Source organism: Saccoglossus kowalevskii, chromosome 3 (assembly GCF_978046115.1).
Source record: "Saccoglossus kowalevskii chromosome 3, keSacKowa6.1, whole genome shotgun sequence".
Taxonomy (NCBI): Eukaryota; Metazoa; Hemichordata; class Enteropneusta; family Harrimaniidae; genus Saccoglossus; species Saccoglossus kowalevskii.
In genome coordinates this window covers 18310518-18325905 of record NC_140643.1, presented here as the reverse complement: position 1 = coordinate 18325905, position 15388 = coordinate 18310518, and the positions used below count along the sequence as shown (strand labels likewise).

The 15388-nt window shown below is 35.6% G+C and overlaps 2 protein-coding genes across 2 annotated transcripts; one reads left to right on the top strand and one right to left on the bottom strand.

Moving 5' to 3' along the window:
• The first annotated feature begins 2327 nt into the window (after positions 1-2327).
• On the top strand, positions 2328-5815 carry LOC146747530 (hydroxysteroid 11-beta-dehydrogenase 1-like protein). Its single transcript, XM_085497334.1, has 4 exons — positions 2328-2415; positions 4153-4283; positions 4802-5096; positions 5409-5815. The coding sequence occupies exons 1-4, from the start codon at positions 2328-2330 to the stop codon at positions 5813-5815; spliced, it is 921 nt and encodes a 306-aa protein (XP_085353460.1).
• Positions 5816-8243: 2428 nt separating this feature from the next.
• Positions 8244-14279, bottom strand: LOC100374485 (hydroxysteroid 11-beta-dehydrogenase 1-like protein). Its single transcript, XM_002738340.4, has 4 exons — positions 14072-14279; positions 12921-13051; positions 9776-10070; positions 8244-8725 (listed from the first exon to the last, which is right to left on the bottom strand). Exons 1-4 carry the CDS (start codon positions 14157-14159, stop codon positions 8355-8357), a joined length of 885 nt encoding a protein of 294 aa, XP_002738386.2. The 5' UTR covers positions 14160-14279; the 3' UTR covers positions 8244-8354.
• Between the last annotated feature and the right edge of the window lie 1109 nt (positions 14280-15388).

Sequence of the window (15388 nt, the reverse complement as noted above, 5' to 3'; positions counted from 1 at the left end):
TGTATACTCACCTGCATTCAGATCCAGTATTCACTACCCCATATCTTTGATTTTGACCACCACAGTTTCCACGATAGGACCTACCTCTCCATGCACAGTCTTTTGTGTCGCCTGAACGAGCACTTTACAAGTGTGAAACTTGTCTATCATTAGACATTGGATTTCATATTTCCAACACTAAAACTTTACATTATTCATATTGGTTGATATATGTGGTAAATGCAGAGCAGTCGGTGTTATCTTGTGAGGATAACCAACATCACTACGATCTCGTAGAAGTTCATGTCACCTACATCTAATTTCAAGTATAATCTCTTTCTTGTCATCTGTAGAAGACTCACATTTAGCACTATGCAGCTGAAGGCACAAACTTCTTTCATTTCCTAACTCAGGTTGAGCAGGGCTGGGTACCAACAGGACACTCCCTCCTTGGCCCTTACCATGTCGGCGCTTACAAATAGAATTAATGCAAGTTCCAATTACCTCCAATAGGAACCCTCAATTTTGTCCTGTTGACCTCATCAAGACCCTTGGAAGTGGGTGTTACCTGGGCTCCCTTCATGTTTAAGTTTAATATATAGAAGATAAACATTTTCTTCTATGCTATCGATAAAGAGCCATTGCTCGAAACGTCTAGCTATTTTTAATAATTATTTAGAACTGCGATTACGATCATATTTATCAGTCCGAGCAGTGTTTATTAATTTATATACTACGTATAGCTTTGTCTGATTTGCCTTGATTAAACAAAGATTTATCCCGTCGTATTAATAGTCCACTTTTATGCTTTGTTACAACTCACCTACAAGAAAGAAAAATGGCAAAAAGAAGCATGCTTGCAGATAAATGGCAACCACTAAGAAGGCTACTAAATTCACAATGTTTGCACAGTTTGTCTTGCATGTAGTAACAATACAAGGGCACAGAAACCAAGTCTGGCATGAATGTGTTGACTAAATACGACGTGGTCAACACTCAAGATACCAAGTTATCAAGACATAACAAGTCAATCCGAAACATAGTGTCCAAGCATGATCTGCCAAATCACCTCACATGCTGAGCTTGACGCATAAAATCGACATTGTCAAAAAATTGAGAGCAATCAGGCTTGGCACTAATTATGTTACCCTTTTTTTCGAAAGCAATTCTTCAGGACAAGCAGACTAAGGGTAGACAATATAATCAAATTATATGGTTCGAATTGGTAGCTGCACACACATGCAAGACACCCAGAGGCAGGCAAATAATCAATTTATGCAATGTATTAACATTCAAAAGTGATGATACAGTATTCCTTCTCAATAAAAGTTATTACCTCAAATATGTTATAGTAAAATAAACGAGTTCACATCAGCAATACAAGAGTTCACTCAGGTGTACGTTGAACAGTTCAACAGATGTGTGACAATTGACACTAGACACACAGAGACGTTGAATACAAACATTGCAGCATGTCCTGGTGTTGTAAATAACTTGAATTCTCACAGAAAACAGGTGTACTTGAGGGAATTGTCTTCAATCACAAAGATAAATGTCTATATTGGTTATAACGGTTACATTTAGCGTCAGTCATAAACATATCAAGTGGCTCAGTAGTACAATGTTCATCAATGGTGAACATCAACAATTTAACCATGCAGAAACAGCATGAATAACTTTGAGGCTGTTGACAACTTATATGTACTTAAATTGTACACAAAGTCAATGGTAGCAATCTAGTATGTTCGTAACGTACTTATCTGACTTCATAGGTGCCGTCATTTTGTTTCCAAAGGAAACCGGGTCTTACGTTTTGCGTGTGTTCAATGCAGCTCAGTCCGAGCAGAGATGGTGAAATGTTATTTTCCAGTGGTTACTAAATTACAATTCAAGTCGAGACGCTTCCAATAATGACACTACGTCCCTTCCATTAACTGGAAGAAATGGAATAAATTCAAAAGAGAGAAATAGATCGACTCCCTAACTTTACTATTGAAAATACTCGAAATGGTGCGACACTGTTATGAAATAACCATCGTAAAACTCAAGTAACGTAACAGAACTTCATAATTAAAAAAAAAAACGTTCTCATATAGTCGAAAAAGCATGGTTTAGCAAACTACATAGCTCAAACTGAAAGCTGGCTCAAACTGGCCATCGAGGGCATAGTCAAATAATACATCTCACTTATTCAAATACACACGATATATTTATAGAATATTTGATTTATTCTGGGATGGGTAATCTTGATCTTTGTCCGCCGTTTGAAAGAAAACAATTCTATTCCACTGTATGAGGTAGTTCTCATGATAAGGACATTGCTCTGTTGCTGCTTGGTACACATTAACATGAGAAATATTTGGAAAATATCTGGGGCATTTATTGCATTGCTTGCTGTTTACATTGCGTTCACTTTGAGAGACTCGTTCGATGCAGGTAAGAATAAACATAGTTTTGGGTGTATACCACGTTTCTACTCGTCTAATCTGACAAAAAGCTTTAATTTGAATTGCCATGAGGAAAATGAGAACCCCTAACGTAGAGAGGTTTTGTCAGCTGTATACCAAATTATTTTGGCATTTACCATCATGAATTACCAAGAAATATTTATTTATAATAGTTGACTGCCACATGCTGTATTCAAAGATACTTTTATGTATTTATTTTTTCTCTCGATTTAACAAATTCAAATGATGTGAATTATTTAACTGACAGGTGTTTATACCAAAGTAATCTAGGATATATTTAACTAGTGGAAATTAATTAAGAAATTAAAGAAATTGGGAAATTAATTAAACGAGAGGCATTTACAGCCAAATAAATTTGCAATATCGTAGGTTATATTTATTCCTCAAATTTAACTAATACAAATTATCAAAATTAATTATCCATAAGGAAGTGTATACCGAAATAAATCTCAAATAACCTGTGATGAATACATTATTTCAATTTACCAAGATGAAATGATTGAAAATGCATAAACATGAGATGTTTAATCTCAGATCTATGTCTTGAATCCTATTAACACTCAACATCCTACTCTGCGAAGCAACAACCAGCACATTTCATTTTTGGGTCAGGATTAAATGTTCAGTTTTTTTCAAACACTGTCCCAGCTTTTATTCGCCCAATATAACAAGTTATAAAGGTGTAAACCGACAGATATTTATACCGAATATTCTGCGATATAATTAACTAGTGATTACATTAAATAGGCATGAAGAGTGCATATGGGAATAAATCTTAAATAACCTGGAATGAGTACATTCTTTCAATTTATCAAGATGAAATCATTGAAAGTGCATAAAAAGTAGGTGTTTAACCTCCAAATAAGTGTCAAAATCTATTTAAAATAGTTATTCTGTTAATAAGCTGCAATATCATCCGATTCATTCACTGATAGCATATTACATCTATTCCTTATGTTTGGTATTCCCACAATTCAATATTGTCCTTTTTAGTGTGCGTTGACATAGCAAGAAATGAATATTCACGAGCACAGGAATTGACGCACCATGAATAAATTACCATAATGTTTTTTTGTAAAATGCATTTAGTACAGTACTAAAGCTGCTGTCAGGGAAGTCAGCTATTCTTCAATCCATACTTCGCATGACTCCAGTGCTATAGTATATGTGTCCCACTAGTCCGTTTAATAATAATAATAATAATAATAATAATAATAATGATAAATAATAATGATAATGTATTTTGTATTGCGCTATTTACAGTAATAACTGATCAAGAGCGCATGATAACTACAAAGTGTACCGAAGAAATAATAATTATATGTTGTCTTAAACAAATATATTTTCAATTGTACCTTAAATTCATTAATATTGCTCCACTTTTTTACATGTTTCGGTAGGGCATTCCACAAATGTGTTTCGCATACAGCAAATGCCCTGTTACCAAACATAACAATGGAACTGCAAGCAAGTTTGAAAGGCTTATTTGTAGATTGCACAAAAGATTGCACAAAAGTTACGGTAAAAATGTCGGTAATATATTTGAGCGACTGGCCTTAGAGGTATTTGTATAGTAACATATACTTGTGGCACTACTATGTTATCAAAAGTGTACACGAACTGCTCCCAATGAATCGAGGCAGTTCCGGGAGAGTGACTAGTGTTTTCTGTTCATATTATCCTTTATTGTGTTTTTGTTTCACAGAAAGCATGCGTGGAAAGCGTGTGATTGTGACTGGTGCTAGTAGGGGTATTGGTGAACAAGTCGCCTACCAATATGCACGACTTGGAGCAAATATATTAATCACAGCAAGAAGGGAGAACATACTGAAACAGGTTAGTGATGTCATATAGATTGTCTCTCGTGATATTTTACCTATTCTCAGCTGTCAACTAATCATGCATCAAAAAAATAATTCATCTGTGCATATCGAGCTTTCTTACTTTCCAACGTAAATTAACTATTAATATCAGTTTAAAACGATATTCATATAGAATGGCCAGTCGTATTTTACACCATAACAGAATTCGGAATAGTCAAACAAGCAAAGTCAATAATGATTGATTGACTGTACAACGCCTTCTCTGAATTCTTTTACATAAACCGGTAATCTTGATATCATCCCATAGTTGGTCACATTCCCATTGTCAGTTCAGGCAACTGTATCAGTCAAGACTCGTTCATAGTAGTAGTTGTGCCTTTTAGTTTCCCATCAAACATAATGAACTAACTTGTAATAGTTATATAAGATATAAGTAACAAACTTAAAAATACAAGTTTCAGGGTTATATGTAATGAAGTCTCTGTTTTGCAAGTTTTAACAAATATATTTTTATATAATTTACTTGTTTAGGTCACTGCAAAATGCATGGAGTTAGGCGCTCAATCAGCTCATTATCTTTCAGTAGATATGGAGATCACCGATGAGACTGGTATATTAATAACAGAAGTTGAAAAGAAACTTGGTGGATTGGACTACCTAATTTTAGTCCATGGAAACTTTTTCTGGGACTTGTGGGACGGGGATATGAACAGACTCCGTGAGATGATGAATATCAATTTTGTTTCTTATGTAAATCTGGCAACAAAGGCATTGCCTCTGTTGTCCAAATCTGGCGGTAGCATACTTGCGGTGTCATCAGTAGCAGGTAGATTCTGTTGTTGAGTTTTTTGTAAATGTCAGCTTGGCCAGCGTGTGTACATATACTTTATCTAATATTGAACAGTCGTTTTAATGTGAAATATTAGCACTCTGATATGTAAACAAAACAAAACGGAAACACCTCTCTGTCACGATGGCAATATGTTTATTGTACAATCGTATTTTATAAGATTACTTTGCCAGAAAAAAAGGGCTGAAATAACAAAATATAAGAATTATGGTTGAATCAGAAGTGTATGTGCGTGTACGTAAATATCATAAGAATTGATTCACAGTGTGTGTTCATTTCTATTCTTAGGTGTTGTTAGTTTACCTGGAATGGTCACATACAGTGCAGCAGACCATGCAGTAGTTGGTTTTTTTGAAGGATTCCGCCATGAACTTCGGTTCAAAGGAATTGATGTCTCGGTTACTATTTTCTCCCCGGGAAATATTGCTACAGACACATTTATTCGCTTCACTGAACAGATGGACAGTGGTAACTTCTTTATAGACTTAGCGGCCAAGCCAGAGCATGTTGCAATGGCGATAGTAAAGAGCGCTGCAGCAAGACTAACAACTGCATGTTATCCGTGGTATGATATAAGGCCAATTGAGATCATACATACTATCTCTCCCGATTTGTCAGACTGGTGTCTCAGTTTTCTTTATCAATTCCTGGAAAAGACAGATAGAGAATTTCCAAACCATGCTTACAATCTGTGAGGGTTATAAAATTTTGTTCTCGCTCACTTCAGAAATAACACAGTAACTTTTTTATTGTTATTCTTCCATTTTTACCCAATAATCTGTAACGATCATTTGTTTAAACAGACGAGTATCACCTCTTATCGGTAATTTAAGAATTGTCATTATAAAAAAATAGCGAGACAATATGTGAAAATTTTGAAGTGTGGAGGATATATAAAATACATCCATGCTCGATATGTCATTATGTGTGAAAACTAAATTATAATTACATATGTATATCCTAAATGTTTTTGCGTTAATAAAAACGCATGCAATAAAATACTACGATCCTTCTCTTGAATTCTAATTATCAAGTTTCTGTATGTTAAAGAGACCACATAAACTTAGGCATAATCAATTAATACTTCCAACCTACGCGGATTACATCTCCCAACTCCCATCAATCATTGGAATCATGAGTCTGGCAGTCTGACAATGTATGTTTTTAGTTTATTAATGTACTACAGACATAGTCGGAAGTGAAAATTATCTGTTAAGAAAGGCCAGTATAGTCTTGGTAGCACACACGTGTAAGCATTAAATACGTTACAAGTGAGCTTATATACTAGTGTAATATTGCAACTATGAGATGAAATGAACAATTACAATAACCACCGAAAAAGACGAGACGCTGTGACGGCATCATCGAAAAATCGTAATTTTTCAATTTGAGCAGTTGACATATTTGTGTTAATAATATATTCAAAATTCACGTCTTCTTACTTGAAATGTTCAATATTTTAATTCAGAAACGATTCCTAATTTTCCAAATATTCACTAATTACAATGTTAACCCAATATAGATGAAGACACTATGGAAATCCATATTGTACGACGAAATATAGCTTGTTCCTATAGACACTCTGTTCAGTATCAAATGGTAGCAGAGTTTTAATGATGATACAAAGTCATAGTTACGAGAACCCATTGGCAATGAGGTCGGATACTGTATACCAAAGTTAGAAAATGAAGTAGCTGTGTGTCGGCTAGTGACTGATCTTGGCAAGAAAATAATCATTAGCAGTTACATTGTTCTTGACTGGCCAAGCATGTTACAGATCTAAATGCGGACGTTGATTACTGCACATGATTTTGTGTTTAAGAATAATATTGTTGATCTGTCTTACGAAGCATATTCATTTTGATGCGTATGATGCGTATTGTCGGCAATGCATCAGCTGACAGGCTTTAAAATACTTGAAAGTACTGGTATACAACATAAAAAAAAGTGTAAGACCGACCGACTGATTGGTGTGATGAACAGCTTTGAAACATGTTTCATGTACAAACAAACCAAACAAAACTGGCAGTTAGTTTTCATTTTGAGACAGTAGCAGTTGATCTGCATGAACTAGATAAGAGTCTAAAGATATTTATATGAAGTGTGCAAAAACTTTAACTTGCAGCAATGTTGTCATAAGACGGCACAATTAAAGACTATATTGATTGGCTTACAACATTATGTTGGTCTTTGATGACCACAACTAGCTTTGTAATAATCATGGTCATATCGCTTATTAACGTGTTTATGATAAGAACCTTAATCAATCTTGATCAGTAACACTATACATATGTAATTAGTTACCACATAACATCCTTGTATGTAGCATACATACATAATTTTATTACTAGTGAACAGATTATTCAGCGTGGAAAGGACCCGAAATTTTCAGGCGTCAGGATGGAAAGGTAGTTTTTGTATGTTGTGATGATATTACAGAAAATCATTCTAATAAGCATATGATAAAAACAATAACTAAAAGTAAAAACAATGACTAAAAGTAAAGTATCAGAAATGAACACCAATAATGCAGAGGTTATGACACCACATTTCACAGATGGCTCTACAATTAAACAAAGAAACACATTACATATAAAACATTGAACTTGCTCTGAACTTTCTGTTGTAGTACAGGTCAATAACAAAAAAGTAATATAACTAATAGTATATTGAGCCACACGAGTTGAGTGGCATGAAACAATCTGTTGATTTGGGTTTTTCTAGGTTCCTGAAAACCATGATTCCGGTGAATCTCAATACAGGCTAGCTTTAAAATTGCAATTTTTATAGATATGTTGCCATACCAATTTAATCATTTTTCATGGCGATCACAATACCAAGCAGGTTGATTTCAGCTTCCCAAGTAAATTCTTCCATATTTAGAAAAATAAAACAGTCCTTACTACTTCCAACTTAGATAAAAACAATACTCGGCTTTATTTATTTCAACACATGACTGAGTGCATAAGTATTTGGCAGGAGTACACGTGTGATTAAGTACAATGGTTTCGTAAATGCAGATATAAGAAATTGTAATTTTGAAACACAACCACGATTTTATATAACATTAACAATATTTTTAGTGAAATCATATACAGAAAATCATATATTCTAATAGCAATCTGTACACTTTCATTCATGCATCTGCTGACGCCACACGGTCAGATGTATTTATTCGATATGATAGACACTTGGTTTACGTTTGGTGTTTAAGTAATGTTTTATCTGTGTATACTATATCTTCATCATTCTTAACATTGGGAACAGTAAGTCTGCTATCATGATATTACATAGATCACGTGAAATAGTATGTACTATTTCCATGATTCTTACATCAGCCCAGGGGTAGTAAGCCCATGTCTGTTTGGAACTCGTGGCTTTCACGATGATTGAGGTAGCCTCAGTTGGATCACCAAAATGTGCCAATGTGTCACAATTCGGTATCATATCAATCACATGATCAGTGGTTATACCACCAAGTAAAAGCAATGTTACAGCTACATCGATTTCCTTATATTTGAGTTCAAGTCTCAATCCTTCAAAGAACCCATTTAAGGCGTGTTTTGAGGCAGAATAGGCAACAAGACCAGGCAAACTATACAAACCTGCAATGAAAAACAACAACAACAACACAATGATTATAACAAAATGGTGGACAATTAATGAACACTGTCAGTAGCCGCTCTTTCCATATTTGATGTACTGAAAACCTGGTATGTTCTTCCTTAATACTAGTCCGTTTGTCCGTTTCGTAACAATCAATCGGGTTGCATTCATTGTTGAGTGTTGTATTTGGTAATCAACCTTTATTATCTATCGACATTGTAGGTATTGTGGATAAAACAATATACATTGTAATCACACACTTTAACTGATTTCGTTGTGACAGTCATCAATGAACATTCAATTAAAAGGCATTGGTGTGTATTGGTATCAAACAAATTGAGCCAAATGAAAGTTGTGAGTTTGAAAATATATCAACTTGAACTCACAGACAACGTTGAATTTGAACGGGTTAATGAACCCGCATTGACAATTGGTGGGTTAAAAGTGTGGCCAATTAAGACATCAGTGTCAATGAAGACTTAAGCTTGAGTAAACTTTCAACAAATTGTTGGAACAAAATCATTCTTTAAAAGTATATATTTGTTTATATGTCATAGACAAACTGCCAAACGCCAAGTTACTGGGGAAGTGACCGGTATCATGAACATACTACACATTTAAATGATTTAATATAGTAGCTTTATTTCAACATTTTCAATTATAGTTCAAACAATGCGAAACGAAAGTAAATATAAAATTTGAAAAAAAGAATTAGGGCATCAGGTATTGAAATGTGCTACCACAGTTCAAATAAGATTTACCTCTGATTGGTCATAATAAGTCAGATTTTAATAACTGCATACAATAAGGACGTTTGGTATTGTATTGGAAGTTCGTCGACAATTTAGAGAATACACACTCGATGGCACGAAGATATTTTTGAACAACGTATTTAATAATATTTAAGAATTTCATCCATTTTATACGGATCAAATCAACTTGATAACTGCTGGAATACGGGGTCCGAGAGACTCACCGGAAACAATCCCGCACCGGTTTATTAATACACATAGTTATTTCCATGGAAAACACAACAAGGAATGACTTACCAGCACCAGCTGACACTACAGCTATGCTACCATTAGACTTAGACAGCATGGGTAGTGCTTTGGTTGCTAGATTCACATAGGAAATAAAGTTGATATTCATTAGTGCTTGAAGTCCCTCGATATCGCCATCCCATAATTCCACGTTGTAGAGCGCGTGGTTTAAAACGAGATAATCTAATCCACCGAGTGTCTTCTCAGCTTCAGTTATCAATTTACCAGTCTCGTTAATGGTTTGCATGTCCAGTGAAATGTACTTTGCGGATTGCGCCCCCAAGTCTAAACATTTCTTTACAACCTGCACAGAAAATAAATTATTATTATCTTCAGAATATGTCACCTTATAGTGACTTCGAAATACAGGAAACACAATAATTAGGTTCGAATAATAGAGTGGTCAACCAATGGTAGAGTAGGGTGAGCAAAACAGTTGTTAGGTGGAGGAAAACAAATTAAACAAATATATATATATCTCAGGAGGTCCATGAAAATTTCAATCTCAACCAAATGTTCCATACACCATTGCATTTTGTTGAAATCAGTTTGAGTTAGATCTATGAGATGAGTTGAAAGGGAATACAACATGAACAGAAACTTTCTGTTCGAGGATCGGGGAACTTCGTCTCGCTTGGCTGATATAGAGATACCATATGCGACCAAAAGGAATAGACATTAGTTTATTATAGATAGTCCAGCTTCATTGACCTATTTCTCTCCCTCTCTCTTACAAAAGGGTACAAGCTTTCTATTTTAAAAGCCAAGTCTCTAAGGCGTGGTAGAGTAAACACGTGACCAGTCAATCGTAGAAGTCGTTGGCACGATCACATAGTTACAAGGGATGTGTCTTACGGTTAAACTGCGGCTCCGGGTGTATAAAAGGAAATACTGTCGCCAGTTTCCAGTATGCAAATGACACTCAAACGTGAATCATCGCTTCGGGGTGCTCTTTTCGACAATTTTGACGCCTGTGGTGCTTTATTTTCAAGTCCCACACAAACATATATACAATTTCGATGTTAATTTACAAGTTCGCAGCGATTTCAGTTTTATTTCCGCGGAAAAAGCGACGAGAAAGCACGATTCAAACAGTCGTTTTGACTGCTCAAAATGAGGTTTTAATCCCGAGTTGTTTGTTGAATCTCTAGGTATGTTAATGTTATGACGGAGTTGATGGTGTAAGTGATATTATGGTGCTAAATATGATGTGAGTAGTCTTGACATTTAGACGTGAGTAGACCCCACCCGGCCGAACGGCATCAGACCTCACTAACGTCTGATAGAATAGTACATGTCTCGTCGACAAGATAAAAGCCGTGTTTGCATTGTCGACAGAAATCACAGACTGTTTCAATAAGATGATAAACATTGAGACGAAACTTGCCAGCACCTTATCACACATTATTTCACTACCAGAGGTTCCTGCAATTTGATTGGTACAGACAAAAAATCGTCGGGAAGTGAAATACTACATCGTTCTGACAGGCGTGTGTTGGGTTCGGAGCACCGCAAAGGGCACAATTCACGCGACCTCGTCAGGCTATGCTGTAAGCTGTTTGTTCGCAACATTTCAGGGGCGTCGTCGGCGCTCTATGAAGTGGTCCGGCCTGAGCAGAGGAGGATGGCACGAGCTGGGGTGTGCACGAGAGGGGAGGGACTGTGTGTGAGCATTTCAATACTGAACTTTCTTGGTGTATGCCGCAAAGAAAGACGTTCTCTTGTAAACTTGCTCGATTCTTATTTCTCCATCGGTGATTTCAACAGAGGTGAACTAGGTCAGTTACGAGAAGGGAAAAAATTGTTTTCACCCCTTTGTCAATGACAACTTGAAGACGAACTAAGCTGCGAGTACTGGCCTAGTTTGGTTATTTGGCGGAAGTGAAGGGCCTGGCTGATCATGATGACATGATCATAGTGGGTTTCATTTAAGTGTCTCATCAACAAATAGGTCCCCGACAATATGTCGTGTGTGCCTCTCGAATTTAATATAGGACGTTTCGGACAATTTAAAAAGTACAAATGTGTCTTGAAGTAAATAAATTGAAAGATCCCGCAAAATATATTAAAAATATTCCTGTTCAAAACCTTTTTGTGACGTGTGAGTTGGGAATATATATACATGTATATTGCCGAACTCAGCTGTATAACGATTTTTTAAATTTGTTTGCACAATTTGTTTTCTTTTAACGTTGAATAACCATTACGTCATTATTGCCTAGCCGACAAGATACATTATGGAAAATTTGTACTGTGCGATAACCATATTGTGTGTGTGGGTCATTCAAATAAACCACAATTATTTATGACGATGCGCTGTTTCGTGGAAGCACGGAACTAAATAAGGAGCTCCATGATGCAAGCAAGAAAACTGCTATCAAAAGATGACATGGGCCCCGTGGACGTTGAACCAAGTAAAGAACTGGGCGGACCATGTACATTACATTTCCCATGAGTCACTGGTGCAATCCTTGGGATCGCGTAGCCGCGCTTTAAAGCCTTTCGAAGTTTCCACTATTAAATACAATTGGTAAATAAACTATTTATAACATTCCTGAAATATATGTTTATAATCTCCACCCTAAACATTCAAATTGTTGATTCTAAACAATAGTGCAACGGCGTGGGAACCGATGTGCAAACGCGAAGTCGCTATCATAATGCAAACTTGCATATATCATAGACTCTCTAACACATTGAACAGATATTTTTTACATCTGGTAAAACATCTAGTGCATCGATTAAGAGACTTCTTTTCATGAAAAATATCTCTCAATGAAAAGTTTCATAAACCATTGCATTTTGTTGAAATCAGTGTGTGTCTTGTTAGTCTTATTCGATTATTTAAAGTTGCACACAGTCTTGCACACATATGGGGGCTATTTTGAAAATTACACATATATATTATATAATTAAACATATACATTATTTCAATGTCAGAGGACCGTGTTAAAGTATATGATGCAAATATGGTGAACGTTTACTGAACATGAAATCCGTCTTAGTCGTGTCCCTGTTTATTGCATATATTGCAAGGATACTTACAAAATGATAAAATTCAGTGGGATTATTACAGGGTACTCACAATAACTCTAAAACGCACTCTTAAATGCAAAATACTATGCAGATGGCATATAATAATGATAACACCCACCTGTTTAAGTAGGTTCTCTCTCCGAGCAGTGATTAATATATTAGCTCCCAGCTTTGCATATTGGTAGGCGACTTGTTCCCCAATACCGGTACTTGCACCGGTCACAACTACTCGCTTCCCACGTATGCTTTCTGAAATAAAAACTTATTAAACTACTTCCAAACATACATTGTAATTGATGAAGAATTCAGACAATGACTACTTATTAATTCACTGCCATTTAAAAAGTAAAAAAAAATATTGCGAGGCATGCCTTTTGGTGGAAGGTTGCTACATTGATGTTTTGTTCCTTCTCTACGCTTCCTTGAAGATTTTATAAATATAGTCAGAATACACTCATTTGCTCCAAAAATCGCCTAGGTCATAAGTTATCAATTCAATAATTTAGTGTTTTAAACTGTAGGAATAACGTAACTACTTTGTACAGCAGACTTCTACTTAACCGCTGAGATTAATTGTGATTGGTAATTTTCCACTGTAAAGGGTTGAATGAATATAGGGATTACCTATTATAAAACTGAACATAGGGCTGCATTATATTCTTCTGAGAGAAACAATGACTCTAAACAATGGATGAAAATAATATGTGTCGTTATGCAGATGATGGCGTAGTGTAAGTATTATCATTGGCAACCCGCTCCGCTAGGATTGCCATTAAAATCACTTTTGTGTGTGTGTGAACTGCCTGCCAAGTTTGAGCGATTTCGGAGCAGCCCCCTCCCCCTCAAAAAAAAAAACACAGAAAAGTTAAAATGCCGTTCCTGGTGAACACTTACCCCAAACTTTTGGGTCAAATTTCTCGGCAATGAAAGGAGATATCAATAAATCACAGAAATTAATTGGTGAAGACACAGGAAATCACACACACACGAAAATAATGTTAAGGGCAATCCCAGCGGAGCGGCTCACCAATAGCAAAATAATAGAGTTAAAGTGACTGATTTCCTGAAGACTGAATGCTGTTTGCAAACTCCGTACACAGGGCCCCGGTTTCAGTTATAAACCGACGATAGCTTCACGTTCATGTCCTATCACGGAAAAAGCCAAAAACATGTTGTTTTCGAGCATGTCTAGGTCTCTTAAAAACCCGACCATTGTTGCTATGTTGTCAAGGGCTACACTGTGACGTCAAAGTAATAGTGTTATCTCACCTGGGTCAAAGGTGTCTCTCGATGTGTATGCAATGTATATTGCAATGCCGACAATAAACAGTCCGGTAAACTTCCAAAACTTTCTCATTTTGATGTGTGTCTGTGTCGAAGAGGTCTAACTGTTGTATAACCAGTGTTTGAAACAGTATGCTCTATAATATATCGTCTCAATTGTACACAGACGAGTCTCTGTCACGCGATCCAGGCCTGTCACTAAAGATGAACTTTCACCATTGTTGACCCCTGTCGAAGAGGGCGCACTTTCAACGTGAGTTTCTATTACACTTTGAGGAAGTTGTCAACCTGTAGCTGAGCGCCACATACTTACAATGGCTGTAGGTGCTTTTAATGTCATATTTTAAACTAGGCATGTCTGCTCATGTTTGTTTCAGCATTTTAATAATTTGTATGAATTCCATAAATAAACTTCGCACACGAATTACTAAAGCAGTGTGCGGAATGATCATTTGCGTTTAACACAAAGAGTTAAAGATTTTAATGTTCTTTGTAAGAGTATATGTTGACGTATATGGTCCTAGTTGTTTTATTGTAATAATCACAGGTGTCCCGAATGTTAGCTTTTATAAGTTAAAATGTACATATACTTAAAAGTATATCTTGCTGTATATCTTGTAGGAACTATAGATAGTAAGACGTTAGTGAATACATATAATCTAACATGAGACAGCATGCATATAGAGATGAGCATTGCTGTATTTTTTTGTTAAACATTTCGTGGAAGATGAATTTGACTGCTTACTTACTGTTGCCCGGAATATGTTGACGTCAGCGAAATATACTAATATATTACAACATTAACCCAGACTACCTTTGTATGCACGTGTAATCATTTCAGCCTAAGCATTCTAATGTATGTATAAACTATTGTCTATTTCTTCATAAAGTACTCAATTAAGTATCAAAATAACATATTATTATTGTCATTTTGGTTTATCAGTTTCATAATGTTTTCAATTTTGAAATTGCTAATACCTCATTTATGTGAATATATTGCTCATTGCTATACAAAACAACATGCACAATATTATGGTCACGGAAGACATTTGTCAGAAAGCTTTTCTCTGATTACATGGTTGAAACATGGTACTGAATTAGGAGGGAGATAAAAAAAAACGACCGTTTGAATTATGAAAATATTTTTATAATACTATAATTAAAAAAAAAATAGGAAGGGGACGAAGTTGATACATGTCCACTATAAAATAGTCTAGCAAGTAAACTCCAACGGCTTTAATACGAACAACTCACCCTCGTTCGTGAAACTTTATTAATCATCATTTGAACAATGAATAAAAA